The sequence below is a fragment of the Sminthopsis crassicaudata genome, chromosome 3 (assembly GCF_048593235.1).
Source record: "Sminthopsis crassicaudata isolate SCR6 chromosome 3, ASM4859323v1, whole genome shotgun sequence".
Lineage (NCBI taxonomy): Eukaryota > Metazoa > Chordata > Mammalia > Dasyuromorphia > Dasyuridae > Sminthopsis > Sminthopsis crassicaudata.
The window spans coordinates 335,261,815-335,286,833 of record NC_133619.1 but is presented as its reverse complement, the minus strand read 5'-3'; the positions used below and the strand labels follow the sequence as shown (position 1 = coordinate 335,286,833).

General features: G+C 33.2%; 1 protein-coding gene and 1 pseudogene across 8 annotated transcripts in view; both read left to right on the top strand.

The window, feature by feature from the left end:
* The window catches only part of LRCH3 (leucine rich repeats and calponin homology domain containing 3), a 163,570-nt gene that overhangs the window by 112,687 nt on the left and 25,864 nt on the right, over positions 1 to 25,019 (top strand). For 4 of the 8 annotated variants that reach the window (XM_074301491.1, XM_074301490.1, XM_074301488.1 and 1 more), the window contains 5 exons: positions 4,980 to 5,031; positions 6,513 to 6,653; positions 12,304 to 12,351; positions 13,876 to 13,929; positions 24,703 to 24,774. In XM_074301491.1, the coding sequence (XP_074157592.1) occupies positions 4,980 to 5,031; positions 6,513 to 6,653; positions 12,304 to 12,351; positions 13,876 to 13,929; positions 24,703 to 24,774 (367 nt within the window). The remainder of the gene's footprint in view (positions 1 to 4,979; positions 5,032 to 6,512; positions 6,654 to 12,303; positions 12,352 to 13,875; positions 13,930 to 24,702; positions 24,775 to 25,019) is intronic. The other 4 variants (XM_074301493.1, XM_074301489.1, XM_074301494.1 and 1 more) reach the window with 2 other exon arrangements.
* Positions 17,405 to 18,369, top strand: LOC141559650 (alpha-enolase pseudogene; annotated as a pseudogene).

Here is a 25,019-nt window from a genome sequence, read left to right as displayed (position 1 = left end):
TAGAATGCAGCATTCTTTCTTTTTCTCACTCTTTTTTAATCTTTATTTATCTTGAGGGTTTTTATTTTCATTGGGGTGGGAGATCTATGTTTTGTTTCACAATGTGACTTTATGAAAATGTTTTGCATAACTTCACATGTGGTCTCTTTAATTGTAAATGGGAATAAGAGAGAGAAACTAGAACTCAAAAAAAAAAATATATATATATATTTAAAAAGCTACCCCTCATCTCAGAATTCCAAAAATTCATTGTTTAAGCTGAATAGAGGAAGAAAGCGTCATACTCTTTGGTTTTTTATTTTCCTATCCTTTCGGATAAGAGTAAAGACCAAACCAGTCTTTTCATTGGGATAAAGACCTCTTAGATAACTAACCTCACTCTATCAGTGCAAGTCAATACCTTTTCTGTAACTTGTTAAATTGCCTGGCAACCTGATAGCTTAAATTACTATCATAGGAGCACACAGCCAGAAGAAAATGAATAGAACATTATTGCCTTAAAATTAAAATTAAAAGAAGTATTTCCTTAAAAGATCAAGGTCTCATTTCCAAGATATGTAAGAAACTTATTCAAATGTTTAAGAATAAGTTATTCCCACTTGATAAATGGTCAAAGGATATGAGTGATGAATAGATAATACCATGTCAGTGTAATGAAATATTATTGCACTATAAGAAATAACAAGCCGAGGGGCGGAGCCAAGATGGCGGAGAAGAAACACACGACTCAGTGAACGTCCTCACTCCCTCACAACCAATTAGATAAATTAAGTCTCAAAATTAGCTCAGGACTGATAGATACCACAAGGACTGGAAGCACGACTTACCAGCTGAAGAGAATCTGGAGTTTCAACAGACAAGGTCAGTTCTCAGGGGAGGAATAAGAAAGACCAGCACAGACGGTGGGGTAGGGGCACACTGCGCCCATTGCGCTGGGAAGGGCTCTGGGATCAGAGAAGCCACTGAGGTAAAGGAATCTGGCACAGGCTGTTAGCTCTTCTCTGCTAATTATTTAGCAGTTCAGAAGAGAAAGCCAAAATATTTTAAAACTCAAATTAGATTTTCCCCGACCCGGGGGGAGACTCAGCAAATCTCTTGGCACCAGGGGGTGTGGCCTCAGCTACCACCTGAGAATAGTTAAGAGATTGACAAGTGGGTGGATACGGCCCAAGGCAACACACACTGCCTAGCTTAGCTGGAGGGAGTGGAACTCAGCTCCAGGAAGTCCCAGAGAAGCGGGACTGCAGTTTCTGGCAGACACTTCCAGTTTGAGCGCAGGGGCTTCTCACGTCACCTGCTGCAGACATCCACTCCCCACCCGGACACATAGGCTGGGCTTCCTGCTGTCTTCACTATTCTAAGCCCTCGAAGCACAGCAGTGCTAATCACCTCTGAGGCACTCCCAGGGAGGGGGTGGGGAACTCTCTCCCAGAGCTCTCTCTTAGCTCCGGCGCAGGGGCCGCTGCATCCATCCAGTCTGGGAGGAAGCTGGTAAAGAAGTAAATAATTTCCTACCCCAGGAACAGACCCCAAAAGATTTTTTTAAGTATGAGCAAAAAAGCTAGAAAAACCATAGATTCCTTCTATACAGAGAAAGAGCGGGTATCCAACCCCGAGGAAGTTGACAGCAGAGAATCAACAGACAACCTAAAGGGGAACGATTCCTGCCCCCCATCACATAACTCTCTCCTAGAAGAAGCTCTTAAAAAATTGAGGGAGATCGAAGAAAAATGGGGAAAAGAAAGGGAAGCTATGATAGAGAATAACAACGTCCTGAAATTGGAGTTGGAAAAAATAAAGAATTCACAGGAGATGCAGGGAAACAAAATTTATGAATTAGAAAAGGTTAAAAAAACACAGGAAAGTAGGATTTCTGAATTGGAAAAGATAAAAAAGTCTCAAGAAAATAGAATTTCTGAATTGGAAAAAGAAAATAATTCTCAAAAAAAAAATTAGGGAAATGGAAAAAAACTCAATAGAGCAAAATAATTCATTTAAAAACGAAATTGGGCATTTACAAAAAGAACTAAAAACTGTGAAAGAAGAAAATAACTCCTTAAAAGTCAGGATGGAACAAATAGAAATGAATGATTCACAGAGAACCCAAGAATCAGTCAAACAAAACAAAAAAAATGAGAAGCTGGAGAACAACGTCAAATACTTACTGGGAAAATCTATAGACCTGGAAAATAGATCTAGGAGAGATAATCTGTGGATTATTGGACTTCCAGAAAACTATGACCAAAAAAAGAGCCTAGATTCTATTTTACAGGAAATTATCAAAGAGAACTGTCCAGAGATAATAGAAACAGAAGGGAAAGTAGATGTGGAAAGAATTCATCGAACTCCTTCTGAAATAGACCCTAAAAAAAGAAATAACAAGCCGAACTAGTGATAGGAATCACTAAAAAAGAACAAGAGGTCTCTGTAAGCGTGTGTGTGTGTGTGTGTGTGTGTGTGTGTGTGTGTGTGTGTGTGTGTGTGTATACAGAAGATAATAGAAGTACTTATAGAAAGAAACACGGAGAAGCAACTTTGAATTCCAGCCATTTAAAAAAATAAATTTTGAAAGAGCATACTTTTTTTCAATAAAGTTATATGATGTCCATTAAAATATCTTTCACATTTGACTTTCCCATAAGAATTATTTGCTATAGCTTTTCATTGGATCTTTTGATCATTCATCAATCTGTTGCAAATTTCAGAAGTTAAATAGAATAGGTACGTGGAAACCAGTTGGTCTGTTCCTGCTCAAGCATCATCCAAAAGAGAAAATTGCGTTTTCCATCAGCATATGTTTTTGATTTTTTGGATAAATCCAGTGGTATTTGTAAGGCAAAGGCTTTTGGCAGGTAGTCATACAGAATATTTAAATTTTCAAGCTTCCACCTCACACCTCTCAGATTGGCTAAAATGACAGGAAAAGATAATGATAAATGTTGGAAGCAATGTGGGAAAACTAAGACACTGATACATTGTTGGTGGAGTTGTGAACTGATCCAACCATTTTGAAGAGCAATTTGAAATTATGCCCAAAGGACTATCAAACTGTGCATACCCTTTGATCCAACATGCCATGACTGGGTCTGTATCCCAAGGAAATCTTAAAGGAGGGAAAAGGACCCACATGTGCAAAAGTGTTTGTAGCAGCTCTTTTTGTGGTGGCAAAGAATTGGAAAATGAGTAGATGCCTGTCGATAAGGAAATGGCTGAATAAGTTGTGGAATATAAAGATAATGGAATATCATTCTATAAAAAATGATGAACAAACTGATTTTAGAAAGATTTACAGGAACCGATGCTGGGTGAAACAAGCAGTAACAGGAATACATTGTACACATATAACAAGAATGTGCGATAATCAACTATGAAAGATTTGGTTCTTCTCAGTAGTTCAGTGATCCAAAGCAATCCCAATAGACTTTGGACAAGAAGTGCCATCTGCATCCAGAAAAAGAACTAAGGAGACTGAATGTAAATCAACACATACTATGTTCACTTTTTTTAAAAAATCTCTCCCATGTTTTTTTTTTTTTTCCTTTTGCTCTGATTTTTCTCTCCTAACATGATTCATAAAGCAATGTGTATTAAAAACAAATAAACTTACCACAATAAAAAAAAGAGATAGAGTTTTAAAAATAAATAAATAAATTTTTAAGGTTTCACAGAATATACAATTCCTTATATTCCCTTAGAGACATGACTCTTACTCTAATGAAATTTATAATCTAGATGAAAATATATAAATACTACCAAAAAAAATTTTTTTAAATGACGTATTTACTACCAAACCAGTGACATAGATAGATGCCATGAATTTCATAAAGAGTTCATGAAATAGAGGAAGTTGGGACTGAAATATATTTCTTTCTGTTGTTACATTATATTGTCTATAAACAGTTTGGAGAAATAAGCCTTATTAGAGTTCAGAGGTAGGAAATTAGTATGGTCTTGAAACCCTCATAGAAAGGATGGAACTTGAAACTGGGACTTTGGAGGGAATTATGTTTAACTTGGAACAAGTAGCACTGAGCACACTGGACTGGGAGGTTCACTGAAAGTTTTTGAGGGATAGTAGATGATAATATTAACTGGATAGGACTAATTCAAGACAGTCTTAAAACCAAACTAAGATATTGAAATCATATCATGTATGTATTGAGAGATCTATTAGAATCTTTGAGCTAGGGAGGGACTTGATAACTTTGATTTCTAATGGTTTAGGGTGATTTAGTTACAATTTTGACAATCAGGTCCTGAATAGATGATAAAAACTAAAAAAGTTAATATTCTGAAAATTTTTGTTTTCAGAAAAACTAATAAATTCTAAGCTTATAGAAAAAGGTGGTAATGCATAATAAACCACTTACATAAGACTGCAATATGTAAGTAAGAATTTTTTATGTACCAAGTTGCTTCCCTTTGTTAAACATAAACATCAACCTAATTTTCTTATTCTGCTGTTAATTGTGCTTTATATGTGACAAAAGTTTTTTTGTTGAAAACCAATTAATAAAAGTCATAAATTTATCTTGAGGACCAGATTTATATCTGTAAATTGATCTTATACATAAAAGAAATCTTGATTTATATGTATCTCTGTAGTGTGTTTAATAAAGAAAATAATAGCTATCTTTGACAAAATAAATGTGATCAAGTTTGGGAAAGTTACCTTAAATAACTGTAGTTATCTGTGGTTAACTATATTTGTCTCAATGATATAAATATTTGTTAGCAAACAGTACATAAATCAGTGATATCAAATAACATGAAACATGAGTTAGTAGCATCATTATTTTAGCTTAGTTTAATTATGAGCTCAGGTTTACAAAATGTAGTTACTCTTACAATACTGGTCACATTGTTTTAGTTTACTGATAACTTGTCTAGTGAAAGGTTGTCTTTGCAATGTTTTAAAATTATACATGTCACTTGAATCTCTATTTATTTACCAAAAAGTGTTTCTTTCTTTTGATCAGGATTCCAGTTGAAGCATCTTATCTTCTATCACTATCACAGAGTCACAGTCAGGTAATTTGCTAAATGTAGAGCTTTATTCTCCGGGGGAAAAAAACTATTTTCTTTTATATTATTAAACCAATTATCATTGGTTTTGGATATATCACCCTATTTTCTAATAGTGAGTTCACACAAGTTATAAAATATGATGCTCAAACACTAAAGTTAATTAGGCATCTACAATTTCGAGTTTATTTCAAAACTGAAAACTAGCCTTTTCCTCTCAGGTTATTTCAATCTAAATCAACAAAATACAAACTATAGAAAAGATTAGAAATATGCCTAACTTTGGGCTGTTCTTTATCTCCTGTTGTGAATTTAATCTTAAAATTATACCCATTTGTTCTGATAAAGGTCTCATTTCCAAAATATATAGAGAACTGACTCTAATTTATAAGAAATCAAACCATTCTCCAATTGATAAATGGTCAAAGGATATGAACAGACAACTCTCCGATGATGAAATTGAAATTATATCCACTCATATGAAAGAATGTTCCAAATCACTACTGATCAGAGAAATGCAAATTAAGACAACTCTGAGACACCACTACATACTTGTTAGATTGGCTAAGATGACAGGAACAAATAATGATAAATGTTGGAAGGGATGTGGGAAAACTGGGACACTAATATATTGTTGGTGGAGCTGTGAAAGAATCCAACCATTCTGGAGGGCAATTTGGAACTATGCCCAAAACGTTATCAAACTGTGCATACCCTTTGACCCAGCATTGCTGCTATTGGGCTTATATCCCAAAGAAATACTAAAGAAGGGAAAGGGACCTGTGTGGGCCAAAATGTTTGTGGCAGCCCTTTTTGTAGTGGCTAGCAACTGGAAGATGAATGGATGTCCATTAATTGGAGAATGGTTGGGTAAATTATGGTATATGAAGGTTATGGAATATTATTGTTCTATAAGAAATGACCAGCAGGATGAATTCAGAAAGGTTTGGAGAGACTTACATGAACTGATGCTGAGTGAAATGAACAGACCCAGAAGATCACTGTACACTTCAACAACAATGCTGTATGAAGATATATTCTGATGGAAGTGGATATCTTCAACATAAAGAAGATCCAACCCATTTCCAGTTGATCAATGATGGACAGAAACAGCTACACCCAGAGAAGGAACACTGGGAAATGAATGTAAATTGTTAGCACTACTGTCTATCTACCCAGGTTACTTATACCTTTGGAATCTAGTACTTAAAGTGCAACAAGAAAATTGGATTTACACACATATATTGTATCTAAGTTATATTGTAACACATGTAAAATGTATGGGATTGTCTGTCATCTAGGGGAGGGAGTAGAGGGAGAGAGGGGAAAATTTGGGAAAATGAATTCAAGGGATAATGTTATAAAAAAAATTACTCATACATATATATTGTCAAAAAATGTTATAATTGTAAAATTTTTTAAAATAATAATAATTAAAATTATACCCATTTGCTTATGGGGAATAACTGCTTTTCTGGCTTTCACAGACAGATACAGAATTTCATCGGAAACGAGAGCAGTTAGTAGAACGTACACGGAAAGAAGCACAACTTGCTGCCCTACAATATGAAGAGGAGAAAATAAGGACCAAACAAATACAGAGAGATGCTGTTTTGGATTTTGTCAAGGTGAGATCTTTCAACCACTGTTCAAAATTTTACCTAGAAGTTCAAAAATATTTATATTTCTGCTACTATTATTATGGACTGTCTTATGTTGGTATTTTATTGATTGAATTTATTTCATTTTGATTTTTACCCCCAATTAGATGTAATTACTGACTGAAAATATGGATTGCTAGCAATTTTTGGTTCTCTTAAAAAGAATTTGAAAATGTAGCATCACTTTGACTTTTTATTTTCTTCCCTTAATTTTTTTTGTTGGTTGGTTTATTTGCTTATTTTGTAGATTTATTTATTGGCTTTTAGCATTTTAAAAGATTTTTGAGTTGCAGATTCTCTCTCTCCATCCAGCCCCTTTCCTACTCGCTGAGAGGATAAACAATATGTTACTCATTATTTATGTGAAATGGAAAATACATCCATATTAGCCATGTCACACCAAAAATCAACCATGTCACAATTTATTTTAAAAAAATAAAGTATGTTGTAAAATTATACTTCACTTTGCACTCAGTTTATCATTTATTTCCATGGTAGATAGCAGTTTTCATCATGAGTCCTTCCAAATTATCCTGGATCATTCCATTGATCAGAGTCTTAAATCTTTCACAGTCAATGTTGATTGATTATTGATATATGCTTTTATTGTGTATAATAATATTTTATTTCACACTTTATTTTAAAGTTCTACTCACTTTACATTTCATCAGTTCATATCAGTCCCAGGTTTTTCTGGAAACCATCTTCCTTATTAGTTCTTATATCAATAGTATTTCATCATAATGATATATCACAACGTTTTCAACCATTCCCCAAATCATGGATATCTCTTCAATTTCCAAGTCTTTGCACTACAAAAAGAGCTACTATAGATCTTTTTATACATGTAGGTCATTTCCTTTTTCTTTTATTTATTTGGGTTATATAGATTTTAGTAGTGGTATTGTTGAGTCAGAGGGTATCAGTTTTATATCTTTGGGCATAGTTCCAAATTGTTCTCCAGATTGGTTGGATGTGATTGACAAGCTTCATCATCCATCCTCCGAAGCCATGGTTGATTATTGCATTGGCTGTAGTTTTCAATTCCCAAAGTACGGTTTTTTTATTTGTTTGTTTTTTTTTTCTTTTTGCAATTTTTATAGTCAGTAATTACTCTTTCTCTTCATTTCATACAGCATCATGTTATTCAAGTTTTCTCTGAAATCATCCATTCAATCATTTCTTCTAGTGAAATAGTTTTCCATTGCCATTCCCTCCTTAGTTTCTAATTCTTTCCTGCAACAGAAAGCGTTGTTATCAATATTTTCTATATATAGATTATTTTCTTCTTTTTTAATATCTTTGGAGTATAGACCTAGTAATGATGTTACTCAGTGAAAATTATGTACAGTTTAATGAATTTGGATGTTTCAATAATTCTAAACTGTTCTGCAGAAACATCTCACCCATCTACCCATAATGGGCTTGTCCCTACATATCCCCTCCAGTAGGTCCCACGTTCAGTTTTTCTTATCTTTGTCAATATAATAGATAGAAAGTACTACTATTGAGTTGTTTTGATTTGCATTTATCTTATATGGAGCATTTTTTTCATACAGTTGTCAGCAATGCGAATTTCTCCCGAGAACTGCCAGTTAATATTCTTTGACAGTTTACTTATTGAGAATGGTTCTGGATATTTGAATTAATTACCTATATATCTTAGATATAAAACTTGTATTAGAGAAATTTGCTGCAAAGATATTTTTCCAGCTTACTGTTTCCATTCCAATTTTAATGGCCTTGATTTTGTTTCTACTAAACAAAATGCTTGCATAATTGAAATTGATCACTTTAGTTCTTTTGATGCTATCTATCCTTTATTAGTTCAAAAGCTTTTCCCCTGTCCATAATTGGCAAAGGTATTTCCTTCCCTGTTCTTCTCATTTATGATATGACCTTTCTTCTCTAGGACATGTTTCCATTTAGAACCCATTGGAGTGTATGATATAAATGTTGATCTAAATCTTATTTCTACAAACTACTTTCTAGTTTTCCCAAAAGCTTTTGTTGAATAATTATTCCTTATCCAACTAATTGATTTGACTGAGCACTTTTTCTATCCCTTAATTACTATCAAATTGTCTTTATTTAAAAAAAACTTTATTTAAAACTTTATTTTTTATTCTGAATTTAATGAACAACAACAAAAAAAGGTAGCTTGATGATACAATATATAGTGTAGTAGGCCTGAAATTAGGAACATGTAAGTTCAAATTTGGCTTAAAACCCTAGCCAAGTCACTTAATTTCTCTGTTTCTTCAACAAGAAATGGGAATAACAGAACTTACTTCATAGGGTTGTGAGGATCAAATGACATAATATTTTAACCTGCTTAGCACACTGCCTGGCACTTACTTGGCATTATATATGTGCTTTTTCCACCCACTCCAACAAAGTATAAAAGAAGAGAATTATGTATGACTCTCTATCATTTACAACTAGGTGTTTTGGGGTTTTTTTAAGTATATAACATGTTATTTCAGAGATGTCTTGCTTTGTTGTCTTTCTTTTTGAGCTTCCTTCCATTCACTTCTGCGAATTTTTAAAAATACTTCAATGACAGGGCAGCTAGGTGGGTGCAGAGGATAGAGTATCAGCTCTGAAATCAGGAGGACCAAGTTCAAATCTGTCGCAGACACTTAACACTTCCTGTCTGTGTGACCCTGGGCAAGTCACTTAACCCTAATTGCTCAGCAAAAAAAAAGTTAAAAAAAATTTTTAAATACTTCAATGACTCTTTTGATTTTGGTGACCCTATTGATAACTTCTTCCAAATGGGAAAAAATCCCAAAAAACATAGTCCTTGTATGAAACAAGCACAGTCAAGCAAAACCAAGTATTTTCCACATCTAAAAATATATATCTAATTTTGCTCCTTGTGACCTCTCTCAAGAATGTATTGTAGCATATCAGATAGTTTTAATTGTTTTGTGGTTTACTTTTAGGTCATAGTATAACTAGACACTTCCCACTTTTTTCATCATTTCACTTGAGATTTTTGACTTTTGTAACTCTAAAAATTAATTTTTGGAAACAGCTAGGTGGCACCATCTCTGGAGTTGAGTGTCTGAGTTCAAATGTGGCCTTAGACACTTAACACATATGACTTGTGTCACTTATGAGCAAGTCACTTAACCCTGATTGCCTTTCAAAAAATGAAAAATAAAAGTAATTTTTGGTATTTTGATTAGTATAGTATTAATTAAATTTAGGCAATATTATAATTTTTATGGTATTGGCATAGACCATGAACAATTAATTGGTTTTGTTGTTGTTTAGTCTTTTCTGTCATGTCTGATTCTTAGTGACCCCAGTTTCGAGTTTTCATGGCAAAAATACTTGAGTGGTTTTTCATATCCTTCTCCAGATTATTTTATAGATAAGGAAACTGAGGCAAACAGAGTTAAGTGACTTGTCCACAGTCACACAGATAGTGACTGAAACAGAATTTGAACTCATAAAAATGAGTCTTATCTTATCCACTGTGCCATCTAGGTGCCCTGAACAATTAATATCTTCATTTATATAAGTCTAACCTTACTTCTGTAAAGTGTTTTACAGTTATATTCATATAGATTCTTTAAATGCCTTCATAGGTGGTCTCATATATTTTACATATTGTATGATTATCGTAAATGAAATTTTCTAATAAACAGAAAACTAATGATTTATATTTTATATTTTGCTACTTTGAAGGAATTGTTTCAATTAATGTTTTGTTTATCTATAGGATTCTTTAGGTAGAATATTATCTATCTGGGACATCCCTGAAATCATTTATGTTAGGATTCTTACAAGGTGCTAAGTAAGTGGAATTGAGGAGACAGTGGTTAAGTCTAGTTTACCATTTATTTAATCCTACAACAAATAATGGTTTCCTAGTGATATAATGCTTGGTGTATACTCAGTGTGGGGCATAAAAGGAGGAACTGTCAGGACCAGAAAGGACAAGTGCACTAGAAGCTCTCAGTGCCTCAGCCAGGATTCAGTCGAGGAGATTCAGAAGCCAGAGAAGGCCTCTAAGAAAGCTAACCAGGCCCCAGGAAGGAGACAAGACTTTGAAGGAGACAATAAAGGATTTGGACTTTAATACCTGGCTGCATTTGGAGTGATTACTCTGAACTGAAACTAAGGCTGCCCCCGAAAGCCCCTCAAGAAACCTACTTCCAGAGAACAATATATTTTAAAGAAGAATATTACACATTTACAAAATTCCTGTGTTTGGAATTTAAAGCATTTTGTAATTATACTCTAAACTACCTTTCTAAACTTATTCTACTGGATTTATTACTTCTTTTCATAGACTTTATGCCTAACTAAATTTGTCTTGCTGTTCCTCACATCCTACTCTTAGAGATTAGCATCTGTAAACCTTTGCACAGACTTAACCCTTTGCCTGATATATGTCCCCTCCTCACCTCCATCTTTTAGGATCTCGTTTCCTTTAATTCAGACTCTACCATTTTGCTAGATGGGACTTTTCCTGATCTCTCAACTGCTTGGGTCTACCTTCTCTTACTTACCTTATGTTTATTTTATATATAATTTAAGCTTACATATGTAAATGTTGTCTCATTTCTTGAATTTTGATTGTGAGTTTGTATTGCTATTGCCCAGTATAGTGTTTAGAGTAATTGATTTTGTCATATGTAAAATGAGAAGATTGGACCAGATAACAACTCAAGTTCTTTATGGGTCAAAGAGACTGTAATTCCGTGATTTCATCAAGATAGGAAATTCATAGGGAGAACATTCCTTCCATCAACAAATCTCAGCAAATACTCTACAACTTAGAGGCTTACTTTGTAAAGCCATTGGCAAATTAAGTCAGTGCTATCCGATTGAAATAGAAAGGTATCCCTGCCAGCAGCATGTTGACTTAGAAAACTGCATATTGACATCATCTATGTTGTATTAAAATTTTAATTTATGTTATTAAGCTTTTCCCATTTACATTACATTCTTTGGGTTAGGTGACTTACCCAGAACCACACAGTCAGTATGTGGCGAAGTAGAAATTGAACCCTGACTGGCACTAGCTCTCTATTGGCTGTTCCATGTGCCTAATACCTTATGTATAATATGCATTTAGTATGTACTTTTGAGTGAAAGAATGTATGATTAAGTGTGAAGATTAAAATAGGAGGAACCAGCAATAACTTATAAAGTGAAATCCTTAATGCAGTTAGAAATAAAAGGCTAAATTAGACTTGCTTTTGTGGGGACAACAATAAGATAATTGCTTTGAGGGAGCAAAAGTGGCAAAGGAGCAAAGGCAAATCTGACTAAATTTATGAATGTATTTGTTCATCTATTTTTAATTTTATATATGGAAATATAATAGTACTGTTGGACTTCCCCTTTTTCATTTATAAGACCTTAAGGACAAGGGCCATCGGCCTTTTACATAGTAAGTTTTAATAAATGATTAAAAAAAATAAACTTGTAGTTTCACTGTATAAGAAAATTTCCATCAGAAAACTCCCCTATTAAGATTTTTTTGTGTGTGTGTATGTGTGTGTGTGTACACCCCATGATAAGTGCTTTGTAATGAAGATCAAAATTTCTCTTTTATTATTTATTTAATGCTAACAAGTTCTTTGTTTATTTCTAGCAAAAAGCATCACAGAGTCCACAGAAACAAAGCCTTCCTGATAGTGAGGTAAGAGAGTTAGTTTGTATCATGACATTATCTTTGGAATTTAATATTATTTCTCAGATGGTGGAGTGTAATGTTATTAACAGTTTTTTCTCATCAAAATAGTCATTTTTCCTTTATCTCAAAATTTGACTTGTTTTGCACACCTCCTACTTCATGATTTTTTTTTTTAATCACATACTGTCTTTTCCATTTGTAAGTTAGTGTTTCACTATTGAATAGACTGTGTGCTTTATATATTAACGTGTACAATTAGGAAATTGTTAAGAAATTACTCAGTTGTTTTGAACGAATTTTTTTTCTGACTGCAAGTTAAAACATGCATCTATTTTACAAGTAATTCATTCCCTCTAACAATGACATCTTGTCATTCTCACTATATGATCCTCATCCTCTAGAAAATTTTTCAGAAAATGTGTCGTGATACAAGTTCCAGTTTGTATTTTACTCTTCTAAAGTAACTTATTTATGTGATGAATGTGTTATGTTGTTAAATGCTTGTTGAATATTGGCAATTAGATAAGCTTAAATGTAGAATGTATTTTAAAATTATACTTATGACTTCATAGAGAATTTGTTTTACAGTCAAATAATTATCCATTTCACATAGTATTGTGTGTAGAGGACCATCCTTGATATCTGCAAGACCTGGAATCAAATCTTGCTTTTGGCACATATTAGATGCATATTATAAATGTATATCAGTAGAAGAAGTTCCATAGACTAATAATGAATTAGTGGTCCAGATCAAAAATAAGTTGTTATTGTTGCTGCTACTGTTGTAGACGTTTTAATTGTATAGCTGAACATTATTTCAGTTGATGCTTTATATTCAGGTCTTTGAGTTGTCTGAGCATCTAAAAGAGAACATAGAGTAATAACTCTAATAGAACTTTTGAAGCTCTTATAATTCATATTCTCTCTTCCCTTCTAAATATTTTTTTCTTTCTTAATAGCATATTCATAGATTATTTGAATTTTCTAAAAAGTTAAACTGCTTCTGGATAAAATCAAAAGAAGAAAATATTTGGAATTTTAATTTTGAAGAGTTTTAATACTTGATGCCTGTAGTCCTGGGTTTTGTTTTGTTTTTTGAGAAGCCTAATTGACAAGCAACTGAACTCACTATGAGTGGGCCAAGATTTCTTTCTGGTTTTGCCTTTTCCTCCTTAAATGGGTATGAAAATGTCACTATAGTGCTTTATGCTTTTGCTTTCTCATCTGCATAGTGTGAACTACCTTACTTGTTTCTTGCTCACAATGGATTTTAGGTAGCATATAAGGTTTTTTCATATAGTAACATTCATCCAGTAAAATCCAAGTATTCATGACACAGTAAGCATTTAACAAATTTTTGATGATTAGTTAAGAACAGAATTCAAAGGCCCTATGGATGTGATACTTTGCTAATAATCTTCTTGTAATATCTTATGTTAAAATCTTCCAGCGTGTATATATTTGTTTATTATATCCTCTGCCTTTGCTGTATATTGTTGACAGTACTTCATTTTTCTCCCACTTCCCTAGTGTCCCTTTCCATCCAGAAGGTCTCAACACACTGATGATAGTGCCTTGTTAGTGGTAAGAACCTTGCACGAAATACAATTTTTACACTGCTAAGTCTAGAAAACATAGATTGTCGTGAATTTATATACTTCTCTCAGAAATGTTCCAAATAACATAAAACATGATGGACCTTCAAAGTAATTTTTTCCCTCAAAGAGCTATAACTTCACTTTTTTCATATTCAATTTGATTTATTCTATCATGTACTTCAGTCATGGGGAAAATAACCTTTTTTCACTCTTTCTAAAAGCTAACAATTTAAATTAGGAACTGAGTAATTTCATTCTTGAATGTTGTTAGGAAATAGATTTGGTTTCTATGTATGCATATTCTTACCTTATTAATTGTTTGATCATTAATTTTTGATCCAAAAACCCAACTGCTTTGACTAAATTATCTTTCTGACACATAGTTAATCATAAAATTAGTTATCTATTAACTGGTTCTTAAAAACCTGAGCTATGCTGATAATAATTCTCTTGTTTTATAACTCTTAATATGTGGTTTAGAAATCCAGTTTAGCTTTTAAATGTTTTTGAAGATTAATGTTTCCTTCTGCCATCTGTTTTATCATAAGAAAATAGTCTTGTCTTTATTAAAGTTATGAAATCATCATTTTTCTGAACCCTATGAGGAGGAATATATTACAAAATAACTATCATGTTTTATGTTATTTTTTGCACTAGCTTTTAAATTTAGCACTTTAGAAATCTGGTGACTGTAGCAGTTCCTTATCTTCTTTTACTTTTCAAAGTAATTTTCAACTTCTTGGCCTGCATGAATTGATTGCATGCTTAAATTTGAAATTATTATTACATTTCTCTACCATTGTCAAGATTTCTATGTGTTCTGCAACCATTGCCCATTTCAATTTGAGAAAAATGAAGAAGTTTAGCTGTAATAAATTTGTACTGTACTAGTAATAACATAAATCTAAAAATTGGTAGGACAAAAAAAGTAGAAGAATAATGGAGCAAGGGAACCCGGAATGGAGGACTTAACTCTGAAAGAAGAAAAGTTGAGTCTAGATCAAAGAAGAGAGATTATAGAACAGCTTGAATCTGTTTTGGAAGCTGTTGCAATAATCGAGGTGTGTGAGAAAGAATACCTGAAATAGCATGGTGACATACAAATTAAAGAGGGAAGGATGAATATGAAATATTTTTTGAGGAAAAAATGGGATTTGATGATATTAAATGGTATGAAGGCAAAAGATAAACCAAGGTGACGTTCCAAATTGTATAACATGTAGATATGGAGTAAATGGATGAGCTCACTGAAAGAGTGAGTATATGGAGCGAAGAAAAAGAAAAGCCTTGAGGTTCTCACTCACAGTTAAGAAGTTTAAAAAAAAAAAAAAAGAGTGGTAATTAAAGGAAATGGAAAAAAGAATTGTCATAAAGATAAGAGAAACCATCAAAATACAGTAATACAGAAGCATTGAATAATAAATCTGGAAAGAATCACAAAAATAATATATTTCAGCTTCTTCTTATAAATGACAGAACTGAAGTCTAGAGATACTGGGACTTCCTCATGGTTCTACAGCCAATTAGTGGTATAATTAAAACAAGAACTCAGGTCTCCCAAATGTACACTTTAGTGCATTCTACTAATAAAAATTAAACACTTTTATGTAACATAACTTTAAAAACGCTTTTCTTATAACAACTCTATAAAGTAAGCAGTGCATATATTATTTTCCTCATTTTACAATGAAGCCAAGAGAGAGAGAAAAGAAGATAATAATAATAAGTGATGCCTGTATAATATTGTAATGTTTGCACCCTATATTTTTTCACTTGATATTATGACTAATACCAAAGAAGTTAGAAACATACATTTCCGAACAGAATGATATTTGAAATGGGTAGGAAAGAATAACATGGATAAAAAGAATTAAGGGATAATATGAAATTATTTAGTTGCTTTTAAGTTTGACCCCAAAACAAAGGATATGATTACTGAGCTTTACTGTGAGTGATTTTTAGATGATGGGGTAGGTGCCTTGACTTGCTTAAAATATGTTTGCTTTTTATTTAGCTAAGTGGTACAGTAAATAAATCTCAGAGTCAGCAGTCAGGAAGACCTGAGTTTAAATCTAGTTTCAGATATTTACTAGTAGCTGTTATAATCTTTGTCTGCCTCTATTTCCCTATCTTTAAAGAGAGGTTTTTATTATTGTAATTACCTCTTTCTCACATTGTCCCACAACTTTTCTTTCATTTCTTAGCACAAACTACTTTCTTCCTTTGTCTCCAGCTCTATCCTAGGTAGTGCTAACTTTGAGGGACATCTTTTTTTTTTTTTAAAGGCTCCATCCTTAAAAACAGCCAGAGACACTCCCAATAAGGCATTTGCACCATATTTAAATTTATTCTCCATTCTGTCCATCTCTAGCATCAATTTGTTAATATTCTTATGCTCCACAACATTTAGTTTCTTACTATTCAGGGTTGAAGCAATAGTTTTATTGATATGCTCAACTGCTTTTGAGACATCTTTCCTCATGTAAAGGATCTTATCATTAAGTCGGAGCTCCAGGATTTCATAAATGTTGGTAGAAGCACCACTGGGTCCAGGAGAGTAGAAGACATCCTTTTATAATAAAGAAAACAACTTCAACAGTGTACTTTTCATGAGAGATGAAAGTAGGCATAATAATAACACCTATCTTGTAGGGTTTGGGGAGGATCAAGTGAAATAATTGTTTGTAAAACCTTTAGCACACTGCCTCACACACAGTAAGTCTTTCATAAATGCTAGCTGTTTTATCATCATCATTATTACTTTGTATTATTATTGTAGATTTTTCTCCACCCCAATTTATTCTCTAATAAAATGTTTGAAAGCAAAATTGTGGAATATAAAATTAAATGGATGGTTAGCAAATATCTAAAAAGTAAATAGGAATTCACAAAAACCCAACATAACTTTTTTAAAAACAATCTTGTGCTAGATTAATTTCATTTTCTTTTTCTGATAAAATTATTTGAATATCATCAAGGAAACATTGTAAATTACCCAAATTTTAACAAAATATTAGCCAAAGTCATTTATACTATTCTTGTAGACAAATGAGATTTAGTGCAGATGATAACACAGTGAGACAGACTTACAATTGGCTCTTCCTACCCACCTTTCCATTTTTATTTTATATTCTTCTCTTTCACACATTTTGTTTTCCTGTCAAATTTGCCTACTAACTTTCTTATGCATAGCATTCTATCTCCTTTTCCATGTGTTTGTATAAGTGGTGCCCCATATCTAGAATGTTATTCTTCTTCACTTCTACATCATAGAATTCCTATCTTCCTTTAAAGTAGAGGTGATTACAGTGATAAAAACCTCTCTTTAAGTACTACCTAATAGTAGAAATCAAGCCAACAAGGATGTATTAAACACCTACTATGTGCTGGGCACTAGACTACCAAGTGGAGAGGTAGGTTAAGAGATTTCTGTATATCTCATTTTCAAAATAGGAAGTAAAAGCCAATTTTACTTCTGACATTAGCTCAGAGAAGAGGTTGGGCAAAATAACAGTCCTGGAGAAGTTTGTTAAATATCTCTTAGTAATATATTCCTGGGAATGAAAAAACAAAAATTTCTGAACTATGTTAATTACTTAATTAAAAATAGAAAAGGTATCCCTCTCTACTGCCACATTGCTGACCTTGTAGGCAATGATGAAGTCATTCTGTCAGTTCCAGCCTTTAGGATGATGATCAGTGCTACTAACAAGCTGGCAGTATAGGAGTTCATGATTCTACTTGTTGAAACAGCAAACTTCAAGGAGGTCAAACTTATTGGGACTGAGGTCTTCAGAAATCTAAAGAATATGAAATATGGACAAGAGATACTAATGTAGGTCATGAGAATGGCTTTTCTCCTTACATTCTGGAGAATAAAGAAGCTCTGGAGCTGCTAAAGAATGTTATTGGTAAGGCTGGCTAATAAAAGTGTAAATCCCATGGATGTTGCTGCATTAGAATTCTTCCATTCTGGGAAATGTGATTTGGATTTCAAGTCTTCTAATGACCCCAGCAAATACATCTCCCTTATATACTTAAGAATCTCTATAATACCTTCATCAAGGACTATCCACTAGTCTCTATTGACAATCCCTTTGACCAGGATTATTGGGAAACTTGGAAAAATTTTACCGCTACTGCAGACATTCAATATGTCTGCATACAGATGAGATGGGATGGGAAGGGATGATCTCACTCCCAAAAACATTGAAAAAGTCTGAAACTGCCTTTTACTCAAAGTGAACCAAATTGACTCAATGACCAGATCTTTCCACACATGCAAACTTACCCAGTCTAATGGATGGGGAATATTGGTTTCTCATCATTCTGAGAAAACTGAAAATACCTTCATTGCAGACTTGGTGGTGTTCTCTGCACTGGGCAGATCAAGCACAAGTGCCCTCATGCCTATCTGAGTGCCTGACTAAGAATTATCAGATTCTTTGTATTTAACTTAGTGGCCAAGAAGGCACTACAAGTAGTAGATACTAGTCATCTGAATAGAAGTCTGTTCCCATCCTAAGATAGCAGCTCCAAGTCCCAAACTGGGGGGAGGCAGGGAAGGAAGGGAGAGAGAGAGAAAAAGAGAGGGAGAGGGGGAAAGAGAGAGTGTGTGTGTTTATGGGGGGGGGGAAGAAGGAGGGAGAGAGAATGAGTAAAAATGAAATAGGAATTAAAAGAAGGGAGAAATCAGTGTGGACTGAATTTGTAGAAAGTTTTGTAGAGGGAGGGAACTTTTGAGTTAAGAATGTTGAGAATTTAAGAGATGGAGGAAAGAGAACATTTGAAGAATAGGAAAAAAAAAGTGGAAATAGTGGGATGTAACTCCCTTCTCACCCCCATCTCTGTGTGATGTTCTCACTGTTTTGTTAAAACTGCCTCATCAGACTGTACCTGCTTATTGGCATTTTGTTGGAAAACCTGTTTTGTGATCTTTTTACAAGGCTAGAATAATCACCCCAATATGTTGAAGTGTGGAGACATATACTCATATTTTGATCCCTGATGTGATTACAGGTCAGATACTTAGTGATTTTTTACAAGCAGAATAAAAATATTCAATAACCTTTCCCAAAAAAAAAGTATTCTTCAGATGTCACTTCCTACATGAGACCTTTTCTGATCCCTTTCAATTATCATTACTCTCCCTCTTCAAATTATTGTGTAAATACATTATATTTATTTGTTGGAGAACTCTCCAAATCATATATCCTTTAACATGGGGATTTGTACTGGATTAATTTCAGAGTCTTCAGGAACTTGGATGGAAAAATAAAAATTTACATCTCTGTTTTCAATAACCACCAACTGAAATTTAGGGTTAACAAATGATTTAATGTTTGCTTTGCAGACTTTAAAGAATTATATAAATGCTAGATATTTTAATTAGCATATTTAAAGTAGAAGATAAGAAACATGTAAAGAAGAGATTAAAAATTCTGGAGAAGGATGAAATAATTATGTGACAAGGAGATGAAATAGTTCAAGGTTGGTTTTCTTCTGAGTGATAAGAAGAATGAGAGAACAGATTTGAGCTATTGATGGTAGAGATGAGGATGCATGAAGGAACTTATACTGGATTATCCTAGTCTTCTCTATAGTATGAAATTTGGTTCTCCATCAGAGAAAAATGTTATGAGAAGATAGAGTTGGTGTGGTGGAATAAGTTAAGTAAGCAAGGAAGGGATTTGTAATATATTTGAGATAAATGGTGATTGAATTGAATTAAGGGAACAGAAAAATAAAAGTATTAAAATAAATTTGCCAACATTACCCATCACTGTGGGGAGTACTGGCTTGCTAGCTGTAATAATTCTCTAAGACAGTAATAAAAATAAAAGATACCTTTTCCCCTGAGCAGACCTGTTGATATTTAAATCAGCATTGGTTTCAAGGAAGGACCTGGTAATAATCAAATAATATGTGTTTGTGGGAAGAAACATGACTGAATTATTTAGCACATTCTCATGTCTAACAGGAAATGCTGAACTTAGACCTCCAGTCGTTGAACTTTAGAACATAGAAAGTTTTATAGAATCTCTTTTTTAAAGTAATATGAATAGTGTAGCTGATCAAGTGATCCATGAATCATTCTGAAAAGAGCTGTAGTTCATAGAAATTAAAATCATTTTCTTTTTTCCTCAGTTTATATGCTGCTTTTATTCTCATCTTTTCCTGTCCCTAATTTATTTTTTCTTGCTTTGATGAAACTGGAGCTATTTCAGCTTGGAAAAAAGGAGATTTAAGGTGACACCAGGATTGTCTTCAAGTATCTGAAAGACTTAGGTAGAAGAAGTCAATTTATATTACACACAGCAAGCAGAACTGGTTACAGTGGTTGGAAACTGGTTTTAGCTCCATAGAATGAAAAACTTCTTTAAAATTATAGTGATAAAAGGAAGTGGGTTGCCAAGGTGTAAAGAGTGACTGAAGATCCTCAAGTGAGTCATTTTAAAAGTATGTTGTAGAGATCATTCCTGTTAAGGTAGGAGTTCATATGTGACTCTGAACCAGGTCATTTAACTCTGATTCTCACAAAAAAAGAATAATAAAAAAAAATAATAGTTTCCTTACATCTGAAGTTCTGTGATTCCTTGCATGATCATGCCTCATCCTTGAAGTATTCAAGCAGAGGCTGAAAGACAGTCTCTAATAAAGGAAAAGGGACTTTTACATTGAGAGGGAAATTAGACTTGACCAGTAAGTGACCTTCAAACTTAAAAGTGATTTGTGAAGTAGTATAGACAAATCTTCACAAAATAGTATAGAATTTAAGCTGAGTCTTAAAGGGTTTTAATAAATAAAAGTAAGGGGAGAACATTTCACATGGGATAAGTAAGGAAAAGCACAGAATTAAGAAAACACCAAAATCCTGGTGTTTTTCACAGAAATAAAATGATTGAATAAGATCTTGAACACTAGATTAAGATGTTTGGATTTTATCTTGTAGACAATAGAATTGCATGACCAGTTTTGAGTAGAGTAATAATTTAATAGAGAGGCAATATGTCATAATGGATAGAATTAAAGCTTCAGAATCTTGTGTTCCAATAATTTATCTGACACATTATTTAATCTTGGGCAAATCACTTCTCAATGCCCCATGCACATCTCTAAAAGATGGTACTAACTCTCACTGGTAGAGCATAACCATAGAGAATCCAATGAACCAATGAAATCTTAAGTCTTTTTTTCTTTAATGAGACACTTCTCTGCACAGTGGCTAAAAAGTTGACCTTAGTGTCAGGCAGACCTAGATTCAAACCCTAATTAATCCACATGTGACCTTGGTTGAGTATTTCTTCTCAGTGCCCTGGTACTAATTTAAAACCATACATTACAAAGCAACTGATGATCTGCATTGGTTTTTTTGTTTTTTGTTTTTTTTTTAGGCTGGGGTTAAGTGACTTGCCCAGGGTCACACAGCTAGAAAGTGTTAAGTGTCTGAGATCAGATTTGAACTCAGGTCCTCCTGAATTCAGGGCTGGTGCTCTATCCACTGCGCCACCTACCTGCCCCCTATGATGATCTGCATTGTTAAGAGTGAATTTCCCTACTACAGCTTCCTTATACTAATAAAATTACAAGTCTATACCCAAAAATATCTACTCTCTATACTCAAAAATATATAATCAGTTTTATTTTGTTTTGTTTTTAAAAGATTAATCTATTAATAGATTTTTGCTAACCTATTGTAAAACTCCATCTGGTGACTCAGTAAAGAATCTCTTATCAGGAAAACTATGATTCTTGCTACAAATAGTTATGATTTTGTCTAGTTAAATAAACATATAATTATAGGAGGCATTTATATAGTGTTGTTACGTTATTAATGTCTAAACACACATTACACTCTGGTTCCATAAATTTTTAGGCATTTTAAGATACATTTGTTGTTGTTCTTTGAGGGCATCATTCAACAGATTTTTTTTTTCCTCTACATCTTTCCTCATGCCATTCTCTGACTAGAATGTCCCTTACTCTCATCATCAGCTGTTGAAATTGTATCTCTTCTATAAGAACCTGCTTAAATGCCCATCCCTTCTCCTTGATGGTCTTCCCTGAACACCTCAACTAAAAATGATTCCTCTTTTTCTATAATGCTTAGTCATACCATTCATGTAAACTACCTTTTGTTGTGGATATTTATATAATAACTAAGAATGTAATGTCCAAAAGTTAAGAACTATATTCTTTATCTGGTTGTTTTATATATAGACACTCAAATATTTTTTGACTGAATCATAATTTTTATAAAAATATTTTATTTGATTGTCAAATGGATTTTAAACCCAGAGCTAGGCATATACTCTTCTCAGCGTTGTGTGGGGCAAAAGACCACCAACTTAAATAAATCAGAGGCATCTCAAGGTAGAAAATAAAGGAGTTTTAATTTTGCCAAGTTTCCTGAAAATTGGGAGTCTCAACACCACTCTTGAGTGATCTGGCAGTGAGAAGAGGCAAGGTACAGAAAGCAGACAGATTAATCTTGGGTAACACTCCCCATAAACTGGACCTCTGTCCTGAGCAGTCAGAACAAACGACCTCACATTTTAAGTCATAAATGAGGAAAAACTTCTAATCCTTTTTTTTTTTCTTTTTTCTGAGACTTGCCCAGGGTCACACAGCTAGGAAGTCTTAAGTGTCTGAGATCTGATTAGAACTCGCGTCCTCCTGAATTCAAGGCTAGTGCTCTATCCACTGCGCCACCTAGCTGCCCCAAAAACCTTCTAATCCAACCATGTCTTTAGGATTACTAAATTACTTTACATGGGAGTTTTAATACGAGGTGGCCATAATTTAGTTTCAAGTTTAAAAAAAAAAAAAAAGGATTATATGATTTCATTCTTTGTGAACCAGTTGATTTCTGGAGGAACAAAACCTGGCTCTGGGGCACAGCCGACCTTCACTCAATTTTTAGAACATTGTCTCCATCTTGGGAGATAGCTTTCACAATTCACTTTATTCAACATATAATCTGGGACCAATGTCAAGGACTATTATTTCCAGTTGAATGTATAGAATGCCTTTGCATCCTGAAAACAGCTTCCACCTGTAGAAGGAGGCCCTTCAGGTAATCCAATTTATAAAAAATGTAAAATTATAAATCAGTTATTCCACCATCACATTTAATGCCATAATCTCTAAGTCATTCTCTCTGTCATTCCGTCCCACTAGCAAACTGGTTATTTTATTTACAAACTGTATTAACATCATAATGTAATACAGGGAACCCATTCACCTTTCCTGCCCTCTCCTTTTTTTTTTTTTTTTTTTTTTTTTAAATCCTTGACCTTGGCTGTGTGCCTTTCTTTGTGTTAGGTTGGCAGTAATGCCAGCATAAATAAAAGGAATTCAACTATGCTCAAAATAGGTAAACAGCAAACTGTTGTTGTTGGAGTTGGCATTATTTCCTCATTTCTATTTCTTGTTACCCTACCATATTATTTTGTTTTGTTTTGCATTTATTTCCCAAAAACAAAACAAAAAAAAAAACCACAACATGGAACAAGATTGCAAAGGAAACATTATTTGGACAGTGTGATGGAGCTTATAAGAGTCTCATTTAAAAAAAAAATGAGTTATTTTCTTATTTATCTGCATATTTTGAACAAGAGGCAAGAATATCACTTTTTTTTCTCTGAGGGTATGAAAGGAAACAAGTACATTTAAATATCCCATGTAGATTACTAGTGGCATTACTATACCTGAGAGTGGCTATCTTAAATGTATAATCCTGGTTTAGATATTTTTAGTTGAAATTTGAGTTCATTATTTTTTTAAAAGTTTTTTTATTATTTAAGCTAATATTAAGCCTGTAAAAAAAATTTTGTCTCCAGTTTCAAATTCCATTTTTAAAATGCTTTTCATATATCTTATTATAGCATAAATTTGAACATGTGTTAGTTCCTGTTTCTCAGTATCTATAGATGTACACATTCATCAGAAATTCTCAGCAATTAGAAATTCTCAGCAATTAATAATACATAATGTGAATTTGAACTGTTTTTATTTTCAATGACTAATGAGCAGTTTTCAATTTAAGAGAGTTTTAAAGTTATGTAGAAAAATGTCTTTATCAGTATGTGTGTGTGTGTGTGTGTGTGTGTGTGTGTGTGTGTGTGTGTGTGTGTGTGTGTGTGTAAGCATGTGCATGTGTACTCCTGTGTTTCTGGAGCTCATAGCACACACTTTGCCTTTTATAAAATCATTTTAGTTTTTTTAACATAAGAAGCTGGTCAAGTATGACATTATGTGTCATTCCAGTAATGTATTCCAATAAGTAAAGTCTGTCTAATTGTTTACGAAATTGTCCCTATACTATCTTCTGACATAGAATCATATCTTTATTAGATTCAAATATAATTTACTTTAAACTGAATTTTTATTTAATCATTTTTTTCTGTGCCACGTATACTACTCAGCTAAAATAAGTTTTTTGATTAAATCACTAAATAAATTTCCACAGTTATGTTAAAAGCTTTTATGCTCTTGTCAGTATTTCTGTTCATTTGATAAATGTTTTTTTCATGAAACTCATTTTAGGTTTATTAATTACTGAAGTGTTATAGAATTAGGGAGATAAAAAAATCTTATATTGAATGTTGTTTGATTTTTTAACAAATATTCTCTTCCTGCCCTGTCATCATCTAAATAATACATAAAAATATGTAAATGACCTCTTCTTTTCTAATCTTGCTTATTTTACTAACATAAACGCTGCCTTTTTATCTTTCTTTGCCTTTTTGGAATTCAGTCGATGTCAGGGTTGACTCAAGTGGGCTGTGCTACTACCCCGCCTCATTCTTCTGCCTTCAGACCTCTTAAGGTATCTCTTGTTACTGTAATTCACTAGAAAATGAGGGGAGGGGAGGTATTTTCCCCCCACATCTGTCCTAAATTTGCCAATGCATTAGTGGAGGAAGAATTTTGATTAAGTTTAATTTCTTTGTTTCTTTAAAAGTTTGTATTGATTTTTTTGGTTTTTTTTTTTTTTTAATATCATTATAGTTATATCAAATATCCCTCTCCCTCCCTCTCTCAGAGAGCCATGTCAGATGACAGAGAATTTTT